Source organism: Dioscorea cayenensis, chromosome 16 (genome assembly GCF_009730915.1).
Source record: "Dioscorea cayenensis subsp. rotundata cultivar TDr96_F1 chromosome 16, TDr96_F1_v2_PseudoChromosome.rev07_lg8_w22 25.fasta, whole genome shotgun sequence".
In the NCBI taxonomy this organism is placed as follows: domain Eukaryota; kingdom Viridiplantae; phylum Streptophyta; class Magnoliopsida; order Dioscoreales; family Dioscoreaceae; genus Dioscorea; species Dioscorea cayenensis.
The window spans coordinates 22,817,285-22,832,664 of record NC_052486.1 but is presented as its reverse complement, the minus strand read 5'-3'; the positions used below and the strand labels follow the sequence as shown (position 1 = coordinate 22,832,664).

Below are 15,380 nucleotides of genomic sequence, written 5' to 3'. Positions count from 1 at the left end.
GATAAAAGATACACGCCCGGGACCCTATTCCATAAACCCGACTTTTCTTTTCCTCCCCAACAGACTTCATAGTACAAAAGTCAGTTTTCATCCACAATAGGGAAGCTAGTCAAGCCCTTCTTATGCGTTTGAGATGCTTGCTCCACAAGCTCCAGATAGCGATCCTACATCAATTAACTCAACTCATTAAATATTATTCTTAAACCAACTAAATATAAACTCACAATAACATTGTAGAGAAAGTCTATAATTAAAAACCACACAAAAAATTGTTCTGCTTACCTTAACAAATTGAGCACGTGCATCAACAAGCATGGAGGTACCCTTCTTTGTATGAGTTACTTCAAAAAGCTCAAAAGGGCGAGGATCACGTCCAAGCCTCGATCGCTAGAATAATACAACAAATTGAATTTTGTTACAATTAGCACCAAACAAATTCTTTATAATTTAAAAGCACATTTATATAAATATTAAACAAATTACCAATCTATCCGCATGGGAAGCATGAGAAATGGAACCTCCTGTGTGTCGGGATATACCAGATCCAGGTCCTGCAATCTCCGTGAGTCGGTTTGCGGTAGCTTTCTCACACCGAGTTTTAAATTCCGGGGAATTCCATGCCTCGGTCCATGTCTTCCATGCAGAGTCAGACATATGCATTGGTTTTTCTTTCCCCTTTCTCAAACTACACATCAATGCTCTATACCGTTCCGCAGCTTTACGTTGCCATGCCATCTTAATAGCAGATAACATTGATTCATCCCACAAAGAATTTCTGTAGTTTAACATAAACAAACATACATATTATATATAATTATCGATTTAAAAATACTAACCAATGTTTTATATTAAACTACTAATGTTTTGATAATTATAATTATAGTAAAATACTAACAATAAAATCTTAATTATGGAGAACGACACTATATAATTAATAATTCAATAAAATTTACTTCCACAAGCAACATCAATTACGTGCTTTGCCAACATCCAAACAATCATGATAATGATTTTCAAATTCACTAACAATTACCAATTTAATTACTAACTAAGGAATAATATTTGAATGATGTAGATGACATAATACTTATATATGCACAAATAATCTCTAGGTTTGTGAGGATAAATTAACGTTACAATTTATTTATCCTCACAAACAACATCAATTATTTATTTTTACCAACATGTTAAGGATTTACAAATTCAATAAATATTACAAATATAAGCAAACAAATTTATTTTAAATATTATATAAATCTACTTGAAATTCATTCCAATAGAAGTCTTTTGTCTCCTTAGAGACATTCTTCCAATTGTATCCATTCTCATCCATTCTTTCCTTAAAGATGAATGTAATTTTTCAAGCACAGACATCTGAGGGATGCAACCTACAAATATACAAAGATAATGAATAAATTAAATACCTCACCATTACCAATTGTACATAAAAATATAGCAATTTTAATACTTACATTCCATTTACTAGCTTTATGCGTGGTCTTCTTGACTCATCAATAGTAAGGGGCAAGCAATCCATGGATGATGTCGGGGTATCTCTAGCATGCATAGTAGGCTCGCCATTAGGGGTAACCCCTCCACTAGCACAAGGAGTAGAAGTAGAAGATGATGATGATCCCGCATGCATTACGTACTTCACCTCCGCCTTATATTAGTATATAGGCAGAGGTGAAGTACGTAATCTTCTTAATAAAAAAAAAAGTAGTCATACTTGGTAAATGGTTGCACTTCTAGACAATTTAATAAGATGTACATTTGTGCTGCTGCATATTCATCTTCATTAAGATATTTAATTTTTCCTTTTCCCAATGTTCTACCGGGACGTATGAAAATTGATAAGTTGCCAAAATGTTCTTATGCATCTTCTCCACCATCATCATTACGGGGTATCTTTCGATGTCTTGTCCTTACATGTGGTTCAAAATAATGTGTGCAAAATGATGTTGCTTCCTCAACTAAGTAGGCATTGCATATGGAGCCTTCAACTCTTGCTTTATTTCTCACATTCTTTTTCAGTTTTCTGAGATATCTACAAATTTATATATATATATATATATTTAATGAGTCAATTGATATGATTCAAGTAGAGAGTGCACAACAACAATTTAAAGGTTTTACCTCTCAAATGGATACATCCATCGATATTGTACTGGATCCGCAATCCATGCTTCATAAGCCAAATGCACCGGAAGATGCTCCATTGAATCAAGAAAGCTTGGGGGAAATATACACTCTAATTTGCAAATAATTAGAGGAATTTCTTTATTAAGCCTTAACGTGTTTTCTTCTTGGAGTACAGTCGAAGTGAGCTCTCTAAAAAAATTACTCATTTCTGTTAATGCCTGCCAAACATTTGATGGAAGCAATTCCCGAAATGCTATTGGGAGTAATCTCTGCATAAAGACATGACAGTCATGGCTTTTCATACCAAAAAGCTTTAGCTTTCGCATATCAACACATCGGCCTATATTCGACACATATCCATCCGGGAATTTAAGATTGCGAAGCCATATACAAAGCACAATTTTTCCTAATTACTGCATCCATGATGTCACTGCTGCACAAACATCAGTGAGAAAATCATAATAGATAATGTTACCTAACGGCAATGTTAGTCCAGCTTTGGAAACTGCATCAGGAATCGATGAAGGATCCTTGATGATCACTAGCTGCTTGGGAACACTAACTTTACCTGCATCAGTACACATCATGTAATTTATGTGACAATACATTCAAAGACCTAAAAGATAGAAAATAAAGAGGCTATCCATCAAACTGAAGTGAGAACTACAAAGATAGAAAATATACCCCTTATTAAAAAACAAAACATGAAGTGAATGCCTCTAGAGAAACATCAAAACAAAGAAGAAGTTACAACCATATCAAGGTGTTGAAGTAGATCAAGCAATATGAATGGCCCTCTCCAAAAAGAGCAGCCTGGTTAAATCTCACGGATTATAATATTCAGTATAATTTCTAGAACAAAAAAAAGTAGCAATCAAGTAGATATACTTGATTCCTGATAATCTACTGAGACTAGCACAATGCAAAAATTTTAGGCATAAGGTCACAAGCCCAGAAAAATACCATGTGCAAGTTCATATGCAGATTTTTGGGCAACCTTGCTAATATGATCCATGTTAATTCAACTACTTTTGATATTTAGCTTCTCTAACCTGATCATATAAGCTTAACTACCTTTTTATATTTACTTTCTATAAGTTGTATTTTTTATTTAAATTAACTATTTTTTATGGTTAGCTTCTATAAGCTGTTAATTTATCTATTTTTATAGATAGTTTCAATAACCTATACATACATTAATTTAGCTATTTTGGTACCTAAGTCCGGTAAACTCACCATGCGCTTTGATATACCTCATAATAGTAGGATATGCTACTCACAAACACCAACAAGAACAACTGCTTGACAACAAAGACTAAAGCAATGGGACTGCTCAGGTCTCGATAAAAGCAAAAAGAAGCGGACTTCAATTTCCTTCAACAGACTAACAATTCTCTCCGGAGATCGAAAAGACACCTAGAAAAAAATATATGGTGACTATTGCAGTAAATCCTTTTGCACATTGGAAACAGAGCAAAATGAAAAGCCCTCAGACGGCATGGAAATCCAAAAAGGAGACGGACAAAGAACATCTTGTCATTCTTTCAACTGTTACAAGCCTTCCATTTGCCATAAGCAAATTCACATAACAGGGGAAAAACAGAAAAACAAACAAGCAACACATGGGAAAAATCCTATCTGGCTATCACTCTAAAGCGATAATGAGAAGTGTAAAGTGTAAAATGCCATAAATGAATCCATCAAATATATAAAATCAAATTAAATAAGTGAATAGTTAACTAATTTCCCTAGACAACAGAACTTTTGAAGACGTTCACTATAACAACCTGAGCCTAGTGCTTAATAGCATGACAACTCAAACACAATCAATTTAACTAATATCCCACAATACCAAAACATTTCAAAGAAGTCAAATACAATATTTCCAAAATCCATAATAAATGTGATCCCAGCTCTAAAACTAAATTCAGAAAGTCAATATTGTTTCAGCAAGTCAAATTACCTACTTTCAAAAGCTACCAGATGAAATCCGTATGATCTAAGAAAGAAAAAAAGGAAATTAATCAAACAAAGATTCAAAAGCTACCATGCAGTATATATTTTTACTTCAACTTACCCTCAGACAAACCATATTTCACAAAAATAAATGGCCGACAATTTCCAAAGCAGGCAAAAGACAAATTTTTCACTGAGAGTAACACAGTACATAAAAAGAAAAATATCTGGTTCACATACAATTAACCGAAATAATGAACGTTTTATATCCACAGGCACAAACAAAATAAATAAATAAACAAACTAGCCACAAAGCTTAATGGACATAATCAAGGTTTTATTATGACAGAAACCATAGGAAAAAGCTTGTCACAATGCTTATTAACTCACATAGTTAAAATTTTATAATGGTACTAACCAGTAACTACTGGAATCAAATCATTCCCATGTCTTCAAATTCAGGTAAAAATAAAAAGTAGAAATATGATATATAACCCAGTTATGGTTCTAAACTAATCATTAAACACTTTAGGAAAACAAAAGAGCTATTGTATGTAACTGGCATTACGTGTTCTAAACCTACTAACTTTAGAGCATCAAATGCGACAATAATAAAATGTACACCAATAAAATAATCATTCAAGTGAGAAAGACATTAATGCTAAATGCTAATCATGATCACTATGCCATACAATAACAAGAAAAGCTCTACGTATTCTAAACCTACTAAATTTAGACCATCAAATGTGACAACAATTGAATGTACACCAACAAAATAATCATTCAAGCGAAAAATATAGTAACGCCAAATGCCAATCATGATCATTATGCCATACAATAACAAGACAAGCACACTAAAGGAAGTTCGATAAAATAATCTCTGCCACCAGATGGGAATAGGGATGGCAACGGGTCGGGTCGGGTGCGGGTATTACCATACCCGTACCCGTACCTGATACCCTACTAATATACCCGAACCCGAACCCGAACTCGAACCCGAACCCGAACCCGACGGGTTTTAAAAACCCAAACCCACACCCGCACCCGACTGATAATCGGGTACCCGCGGGTATACCCGCCCGCCTCCTAATATTAAAAAAATTAATAAAAAAATATTATTTTTTTATAAAAAAAGTAACTTAAAAAGTAATTATAATTTTTTTATAAAAATAAAAATAAAAATAAAAATTATTATAAAATTACAAGACCAAACAAAGAGGAAAAATAAAAAACCCTAAATTGTTAAGTTGTAGAACATATTAGTATATATATATATATGTATATTTACATATATATATATTATATAAATATTTTAGTAATTTTAATTTCGGTTCGGGTACGGGTTCGGGTACGGGTCGGGTATTAGAATTCCCATACCAGCACCCGCACCCGTTTCATACATGTCGGGTTTTACCCGAACCCGACCCGAAACCCGGTCAAATCGGGTTTTACCCGTCAAACTAGGGTCGGGACGGGTCGGGTTGGGTCGGGTATGGGTATTATTGCCATCCCTAGATGGGAAATTAGCAGAATCACATGCTCCATGATAGTAGCTGGTTTTACCTATCAACTCTATTCTTTGATATACACATAAATTTGTTTACATATAAATATAGCAACTTTTACAAACCAATTCCATACAGAATATTTAAAATGATCATGCAAGTTTAGTTGTAGGTTTTGGAAAAGAAAATCAAGTAATAGACTGTGCCATGTGTAGATTGTTTGACTTGTTTTTTTTTTCTTTAGCAAAATGCTTTTAACACTCACAAAGTCGCTCATCTATGTCCGGGTGACTGGTGTTAAAAATGAAGAAACAGCACCCTCGGGGCGGGGGGAATAAGTCTGATAACACAATATACCTCTTCATTTATTTTACTCTCTTTGATCATATGTGAAGTAATCCTGCACCTTCTGGCTCAAAATGATCCAAAACAAATTATTTGATTAGCTATAAGTAAAAAACCACAGTAAATTTTCAAAAAAATTCAACCCTGATCAGCAAACAGAAAGATAACCGCATTTAAGGAGGGGCAGCCACTAAATAAACATAGTGACAAGAAACAAAGACTCATACTATATACAAAGCATCAAATTCAGAATGAACATGAAATATTCATCCAAACTGTTGGAAAACTAAATTAAACTTGGAAAAATCAGTCCATCTACAATAAAAAATCCTCTTAAAAAAACAAAAAACAAAAAACTTGGAACTGCAGCTCATTATTCTACATCAAATTAACCCTAAACTATCCACCAAAATAAAGAAAAAATCACAATCATCAAACCAAACCCTAATTTTTTTCCTTCTTCAACACCATCCACCCAAAACTGAAGATTGCCCTGTAATGGCATCAGGATTATGATCGACAACTAGTAAAAACTGAAGTTAATATCTATCGAGCATTAGATACAGCTGACCTACTCAAAATTATTAGCGGAAGTATTCCTGAAGCTTAGAAAATTAGATGGGATAGGCACCTGACAATTACTTCCCAAATTTTCAGTAGATATAGTGTTGGTCTTCATGGATATTTGTCTAGACAAAAGTGGATGTTGAAAAGGAATATGTCTAGAAAACATGTCCCTAATTTATAAAGTAAAATAAAACAGAAACATGTCCCTAATTTATGTCAACAAACTAATCCACAGCCTTCCAATCTTCATGCATCTATCTTCATTGTGATGGCATATTATACTGCTGGCACCATAAATTGTACAAATCTCACTCATTAACTGTGATGTTATATTGCTTTTTCCCCTGGCCTAGATGTCTAAACCTTGAATGGTATATAAATTAGCTAATAAATTGAAGGCAATCATAAATCTCTAGCAAAAATTTATATTCCATCTTATCAGAAACAAATGCTAGAAAAAGCACTAGGTTAGATCAAACATGCCAATCTAAGTAAACCAAACAAGAAACAAGACTTGAAAGATAATGCTGGAAGGGGTTATGTGGATGGAAGAAGAAGAAACACATCTATTCTCAATCAAAACCACTGCATGAAGAGTAGTAACTATTAAAAGAATATTGTTGTCTTCCGTTTAATTCATGATTAATTCTATACTCAAGGGGGCAAAAACTTTTTCCTTTTCAGGGGATAACAATTCAAATGCTTAAGCGGATCACTCAACAACCGGAGAAAAAAAGAGAGAGACTACTGAAGAAGTGGTTGCTTGAGCACTCGATCTAGAAAAATTATCAACAGGTCTCAAAGTAAATGCTTATAACTCACATGATTCCAAAATCTAGGTATTTCATTGATGCCCTAATGAAACTTAATACTTGCTCGACTAGTTCATCAGCCCATGAATTTTACACGACGGAACCAATCATACAATTTCATATAAAACTCAACATAAATATAAAAATTAGCATCAAAAACACAAACTTCAAGCTAAATTTTACCGCAATAGCAACCAGCAACAATTGCCAAATTGGTAGCTAAAGATGCAGACATCGCCCTCACGTGCTTGAAATTAGTCCAAATCCTCCACCAACCACACCGAAACAACGTAACCCAAATGAATTCCCATCTCTTCGCATTACTTCAAGATTTTTCAAAAAGATTAAAGGGATTCAAGCCTAGGGTTTATAGAAAGGCAAACCTCCGGATCTAATTAGGTTGGGGGCAAAAATGCCATTTAAGCTCAGAGAAACTGGTATCTAATTAGGTTTTCAATCCATCAAACAACTTGAGAGGAAAAAAAAGGCAGGATGGGAACTAGGATTCTTAGCTTTTCGATAGAGAAATCAAGCACTAGGAATGAGAACCCTAAAATTCCCTTAATGATCGAACTCCTCAAAGATCGAACTCTTCAATAGGCAGGATGGGAGCTAGAGCCTAACTCGAAAAATCAAAATCAAACCATGTATTCGCATTAAATTCGCTGAAATCTCTAACCCGAAAAAATCAAAAATCAAAGCATTGAAGAAGAAGAATAAGTACCGAGCTAGAGCCTCCCGGATCGGAAGGGAACCAAGTGCTCGAGCGCTGACTCGAGCGATCGCGGATCCAAACCCCGCTCGCACCCCGACGAAACCCGAGACTTTCGGCCGATCCTCGACCCAAACGATCGCCACCAACGCTAGATCTTGACCGGAAGTTCCTAAGCGTGTCCTCGAGGGCTAAGAAGCACGACAATGGCGAAGACGATCCGGATGGCACCGATAAAGAAGAACACGCCCGGGAGATAAGCAAGGAGAGGAGATCGCGTGCAGGGGTACTCGAGGATCGATTGAAGAGAGGAAATGAAGAGAAGCAAGCTTCTCAAGCGGACATAAGATTAGCTTATTAAGCAGTTTTTAAATTTATTTATTTATATATAATTTTGCACATAATTTTATAAGACTCTATGAAAGAAAAAACTAAAGTTTATCAAATATGATAAATTTTAGCCTAAACTAATTATAATCATTTCAAATATTTCAATACTTTGATATAAATAATTTCTCATGAAATAAGTATTAATTATTTGAGATGATAACATAACATTAATAGCAAACGGATATTTTTTTAATATTTAATAATATTTAAATAATATATTAATTTTAAATCCGTTTCTAGTCCCTTTCAAATAGAAACGGTTCCTTTCTAATAGAAACGGATTAGAAACAGATATTTTTTAATATATAATGATATTTAAATAATATATTAATTTTTAAATCCGTTTCTAGTCCATTTCTAATAGAAACGGATTAGAAACGGATATTTTTAATATTTAATGATATTTAAATAATATATTAATTTTAAATCCGTTTCTAGTCCCTTTTTATTAGAAACGGCTTTGAAACAGATGTTTTTTAAATATTTAATAATATTTAAATAATATATTAATTTTTAAATCCGTTTCTAGTCTCTTTCTAATAGAAACGGATTAGAAACGGATATTTTTTTTTAATATTTAATGATATTTAAATAATATATTAATTTTTTAAATCCGTTTCTAGTCCCTTTCTAATCGAAACGGATTAGAAACGGATATGTTTTAATATTTAATAATATTTAAATAATATATTAATTTTTAAATTCATTTCTAGTCCATTTCTATTAAAAACGGATTAGAAACGGATAGTTTTTAAAATTTTAATAAATCATATTTTTAAATGCCTGTTTGTAAGCCGTTGTTATTAAAATGATATTTAAAACGATTGTTATTCCGTTTCTAATCTGTTGCAAATTCAAACAGAATAAATTCTTTTTTTAATATTCTGTTTTTAAATTGTAACTTTCTTGTAGAGGGTCACATAGTAATATATATAAAGCGTCATCTTCCCAAAGCGGTTCACATGCCCAATGTCATAAAAAATTATAATAACCATGAATAAATTAATTAAAATTAGCAATAGCAGGAAATGATTGACCACATTTTTGCTTACCACATTGAACTCCATAAAAGATCAAAACTAACTCTTAAAAAAATAGATAATTAAAAAGAAAATAAATGGTGTGAAACTTTAGTACAGATTTGAGTGAGTGTTTTATGAATCCTTTGCTGTCTGTAATTTTAGATGGCTAATGACAAATTTAACTGGATTTCTAACATAGTTTCTTTTGATTATTATTTGAACTAAATTTACTTCTTGTAAGTTTCTCTTAATATTCCAATATCATTTGCAATATATATTTATGGACTCCAATCACTATTTAGCGTTCTAGATTACTATTGTATATCATGATTCAGAGACATCAATACCACTTCGTTATTCTAAGATATTCTTGGGTTTAATTATCTGATTGCTCCGAATTTGCTTGAGATATACCATTGTGTTATAACCCAAGGTTTTAATAAAGTAATAGATAATCTTGCATGGGTTAATTTGGAAAATATAGATTTGAAATTATTAGATTGGGTCTCTCATCCCATATAGCTTAAGCTTTTGGGTTAATTTGGACCAAAATAATACACTTGGTTTCTATCCAACATAGTTTTTCGAGCTTTAGTTTGTTTAGTTTGCTTGCAACATAACTAGTTAAAATAGCCTAACACGTACCAAAGGGGCGTATTAGTCTATTAAGGTGAATAATAGTCTCACATTAGTTGATTTGGAGAATATGAATGGGAATATATTGGTCCGGAGCTCTCATCCTATTAGCTTAAGCTTTTGGATTGAATTTGACCAAGATAATTCAGTTGGCTTGCATTAACTAGTGTTTGGTGCCTTATCTTGTGTGTTGGTTCTATGTCATCAAATTTTTAACTTTCTATGATTATTATAATGTACTATGCTTTGTGGTTTGTTCTGATGTCCTGCGCAACGCTTGTTATGTTAATTAAAAACATACGCTGAATCTAATGGAGATTACAGATTGAACCCCATAAAAATTTAATTTCTATTTTGATAGCAAGTAACATATTGCTTTGTCATTGTGGAGCTGCAAGGCTCATTTATTTAGACCAAGGGTTAATCTAAAAGCATGCATGCACTTCCAAAAAAGGCAAGAAAGAAGTTTTCCTGCTTTTTTTACTTACATTATGTACCATAGGAAGTTACTGAATTCTTTTGGTGAGCATAGACAGACTGGTAGGCTTCAAGAAATACTGTAGTTGCCTTGAATTATAGTGTAGTTGTTTACGTTTTTGACAGAGCTTGCGCCTTCGGGTCCTCTAACCGAGCTAGCGAGGGAAAAATTGTTGTGTTTTTCTTTTTAGTTTTGTCTTGTACCCCTTCCATTGCTAGTTGAAGATAAGAATTTTTTTTTTATGGCGCACCAGTAAGACCTCTCAAATTCATTAATATTAAAAAAAAGAAAAACATAGTTATTTAAAAATTAAAAAAATTTGAATTAAGAGTGTAGGATTATAATCATTCTTAATTTAAAAATTACGATTTCTTAGAAAAAGTGGATAAACCACATGCATTAATAAGAAGGTGCCAACAGTCGGCCCACCAGAAGTGGGAAAAAACAAACACAGGACAAAGCAAAAAGGACGCAAAAAGAAAAACACAAGGCACTAGGGGGATAGACCCCCCTAGGGCAAGAAAAACATCTGAACACTATCCCTCACTCTGAGAAGGAACCAGATCTGACTGAGCCCCCTTCTCCAAGTCATGAGAGGAAAGGAAATCAAGGCTTCTTCTGAGCTTGCCACTTGGCTCCTCCAATTTAGCTTTCTTCGAGTCAGGAGCTGCATTGATCACATAAGCACCAAATGAATAATTTTAATAATGATAGAAGTAGCAGATGAACAAGCACAATAAAAAATGCGCGCATTTCTTTCCAACCAAATATTCCAAGTTACGGCTCGAAGGAGCAAATCCCAACAGGAAATAAGAGATTTATTAAATTGGGAGCGCCAATTCCCCCACAGGTGTAACAGGGAATTAGGCCTGCGATGATCTCCAAATAATTGGCAGAAAAAACCCCAGATTTGAGAGGCCATCGAACACTGGGTGAGAAGATGATCGGCAGATTCCACCTCTGCGTGACACATCACACAGGTGATATCATGAAGGACATTACACCGCCGATCAGCAAGGTTTTGCAGGGTAAGAATTTTGTTATCCCAGGCCAACCAATTAAAGAGGTTAACTTTCCTAGGACAACCACCTTTGAGAATGGAGGGAGTCCACCTACAGCGGATCCCTCCATCATTCAAGAATTGATAAAAGGATTTGACAGAAAACATCCCATTAGAGGAGAGTTTCCAATGTCGACCGTCCTTGATCGTACTATTCTGAAGGCGAAAAGTAGTAATCAAACTACCCTCCCGAGGGAAATCCCCAAAAGGGAAAGCTAACTCCCTGTTAAGCAAGTCCCTGACCGTACCCTCCTTGTCCCTGGAAGACTCAAAAAGATGAGGCCAAATATCTGCAGGGACACGTCCCTCCACCCAATTATCAAGCCAAAATAGTGTGGAAGAGCCCCCCTTAACCAAAGAGCTAATATTTTTCCAAAAAGCTGGTAAGACCTTGAGAATACCATTCCAAAAGACCGATCTTCTACTATACTGCTTATTGTAAAGATTCCAGGTTGGCCTACTACCAAAGTAATTTTCTCGAAAAATCTCACCCCCACACCAGCGACCACCTAAGATGATCTTCCACCACCACTTACCGAGAAGAGCATTATTAAACACTTCCAAGTTGAGGATATTCCAACCCCCTTGCTCTCTGGATCTGCACAATCTCACCCAGCTAACTAAGCGAATTTTGGGATGATGCAGGTCCGGACCAAACCATAGAAAATCTCTCCTGATTTTGTCAATGCTCTTAATCACCCAGTGAGGCAACTTGAACAAGGATATCCAATAGGTGGGAATAGCAGTAAGAACATAGTTCAACAACGTTAATCTTCCCCCAAAGGAAAGTAATTTAGATTTCCAAAGTGCTAGTATGGATCTAATCTTATCGATTAGGATATCCTAGTCTTGCTTCCGTGGTCACCCTCCAGAAATAGGTATCCCAAGATATGTCAACCGGAGAACGCCAACCGAGCAATGTAGCGTCTTAGCTAAAGAGGCTTGGGGCTCCATATTTTTTTGTGAAGAATAAAGACATGTCTTCTCAGAATTAATAGCTAGACCCGAAAGCCCCTCAAAAACATATAGAATCAACTTAATAATCCTAAGATCTTCCACCCCTCCAGTAGACATAACCAGGAGATCATTTGCATATTGTAGATGGCACATTTTGATCCCAGAGTCCCCAATTGGGATCCCATGGAGAATCCCCGTGCTAAGAGCATGATTAAACATAGAACTTAATACATCCACCACAAGTGCAAAAAGCAAAGGGGAGAGAGGATCCCCCTGTCGCAAGCATCTACGGTAGCGGACGTACCCAGTTTGAACGTTATTAACAAGGAATTTAGCCTTGGAAGAAGCCAGAATGGTTCTAATCCAGCTAATCCATCGCTCACTGAAGCCTCTGGCTTTCAACAGCTCTAAGAGGAAACCCCACTCAACAGAGTCAAAGGCCTTAGAGAAATCAACCTTAAGAATAAGACCCAAGATTTTATGCTTCTGCATATAGAAAATAAGTTCTTGAGCAGTTGCGATATTGTCAGTGATACATCTTCCTTTGATGAACGCTGACTGAGTTGGATCAATTAAATCATCAATTTTAGTGCTAAGCCTGTTAGCAAGGATTTTGGTGATGATTTTCAGCGAACAGTTAATCAGACTAATTGGTTGATAGTGTGAGGGGTCTTGAGGACATTGCTACTTGGCAATCAGCGCAATATTCGACCAATTAATCTTTCTAAGTTGGCACGCCCCCAATAAAAATCCTCACAAAGCAAAAAAATGTCTGTCTTAACAATGTCCCAAAATTTCTGGAAAAACAACATTGGAAGCCCATCCAGACCAGGTGCCTTATCCGCACTCATGCTAAACACCGCCACTTTTATTTCCTCAAGAGTAAAGGGGGTATCAAGATTAGATAAATTGTGCATACTATTATCCCCTAAGAGTGCACTCCAGTTGATCTGATGTCTATATGTCAGCTCAGTTCCATAAAGATTTTGGTAAAAGGAAGTGAAAGTTTTTCCAATACCATCAATGTCTTCCACCCGAGTATTATCTTGCAAGACCCAAGGAATAAAATTTCGATTTCTCCTCCCATTCGCAACAGAGTGAAAGAATCTCGTATTTTCATCCCCTTCTTTAATCCAATTCATTCTGGCTCTTTGCTTCCAATAAATTTCCTCTTGCTTGAGGATCACCCCTAACTCAGTCTTCAGATTAATATCCGCATTGACCTCTAGGGGGGTAAGCGTGCGAGCTTCTCTGGCGTGATCCAACAAATCCAAATCATGCAAGAGCCCAAGCTTCTTTAGCTTGATGGATCCAAACTCAAATTTTGCCGAGGATTTGAGACTCGCCCTAATTCGGGCTATCTTCTTGGCTAAGATGAAGGCTCCACACCCACAGGGGTGAAGGGAGCCCCACCAATCTCTGATGAGACTATCAAAATTTTCAGACAAACACCAAGCTTGCTCAAAGCGGAAAGCTCTAGGAATAGGAAGATGAAACCCCACCTCTAGTCTAATTGGAACATGATCAGAGCCAAGTCTGGGCAGACTATTCTGTAAGACCTTGGGGAATAGAGTGATCCAATGAGCATTAACTAAAAATCGATCGAGCTTAACCCAAATCAGAGCTGATTGACCATTAGTCCAAGTAAACCGCTTTCCAATGGACGGGGGTTCCAATAAATGAAGGTCACTTAAAAAAGCTTGTGCTAATCTAATGTCTTCACGATTAGCGACCCCACTCGACTTATCAGAAGGAGCAAAAATTGAGTTAAAATCCTCACAAATAACCTAAGGTAAACCCACATTAGGTTGACAGGATCTAATTTCGTTCCAAAAACCCTGTTTCAGGTTCCTAGCATTGGGCCCATAGACAGAAGTGCACACCTAGGTAATATTATTTGCTCTATTTTTAAATTCGACAGATAGGCAAAAAGAGCCAACATGAAGCACATTACCCTCAAATAGCAAATTGTTCCAACCCACAATAATTCCCCCCGCAGAACCAAGGGCGGGTAGGAAAGCAAAATGCTCAAGACGAGACCCACCGATGGATCTCCACAGGGTCATGTCCACACTACTTAATTTTGACTCTTGTAAGCAACAAATATCCGCATGATGGAGATTAAGAAAATCTTTAACTAGGAAACACTTAGAAGGCAGTCCTAGTCCACGCACATTCCAATTAATAATGTTCATAAAAGCACTAGTTATTTCCTGAGGAGGACCTCAACAGAATGGTCCTCTCCCCATCACCTAGGGTGACTGAACGAGTTGATTCAAGCATGCGAATATGTGCAAAACATTTTTCTTGATGATGCAGAGTATCAAAAGAAATACCACATGCATTGCAATAATTAAGCAATTGGACATCAATCCATTCCGAAATAAGAAGAGGGTTGGAAGCACTACCTTCTGAAGGCGAGGTAGAGATCCCCTTCTTCTTCACTGAACGGGGTGGCTGTGAAACAAAACCCGCCTCCTCGTTCCATCTAGATGAGGGCTTTTTGCTGCGTTCACTTCTTCTTGTTCCCTAACTTGGGTCATCAGCTTGACCACTAAGCAGCAATCTACGAACCTTCTCCTCGAAGTCAGACCCTGAATCATCAGTATGTCTGCTATCAGTGCTATAAGTCTCTTGTTCAGATTATTTATTCCCATGGATATCAGTTCCCTGTAGGTTATCATCCTGTTGATCACCTTCCCATGGCTCAAGTTGATCAAGCGGGTTAGACCCCGAATCATTAACTGATCTAGCAGTAGTGTCAGATGAGAACATAGTCGGAACAAGGGTCCAAAACA

General features: G+C 35.8%; 1 protein-coding gene and 1 long non-coding RNA gene across 2 annotated transcripts; both read right to left on the bottom strand.

Moving 5' to 3' along the window:
* Window positions 1-1,269: 1,269 nt before the first annotated feature.
* On the bottom strand, window positions 1,270-2,759 carry LOC120279429. The gene is made up of 3 exons (XR_005541905.1): window positions 2,137-2,759; window positions 1,473-2,047; window positions 1,270-1,388 (listed from the first exon to the last, which is right to left on the bottom strand). It is a non-coding gene; the product is annotated as an uncharacterized LOC120279429 (long non-coding RNA).
* Window positions 2,760-11,101: 8,342 nt separating this feature from the next.
* LOC120278666 lies at window positions 11,102-14,648 on the bottom strand. The gene is made up of 5 exons (XM_039285395.1): window positions 14,523-14,648; window positions 13,393-14,369; window positions 12,491-13,180; window positions 11,493-12,397; window positions 11,102-11,232 (listed from the first exon to the last, which is right to left on the bottom strand). The coding sequence occupies exons 1-5, from the start codon at window positions 14,646-14,648 to the stop codon at window positions 11,102-11,104; spliced, it is 2,829 nt and encodes a 942-aa protein (XP_039141329.1).
* Between the last annotated feature and the right edge of the window lie 732 nt (window positions 14,649-15,380).

Excerpts from the sequence above, each read along its gene's own strand:
- LOC120278666 (XM_039285395.1), bottom strand. The coding sequence starts at position 14,648 with ATGACCCTGTGGAGATCCATCGGTGGGTCTCGTCTTGAGCATTTTGCT. Across the intron at positions 14,370-14,522 it reads TTGAGGGTAATGTGCTTCAT|GTTATTTGTGAGGATTTTAA; the intron begins GTTGGCTCTTTT and ends GGTTTACCTTAG. Across the intron at positions 11,233-11,492 it reads CGATCATCTTCTCACCCAGT|CTCCTGACTCGAAGAAAGCT; the intron begins GTTCGATGGCCT and ends TGATCAATGCAG.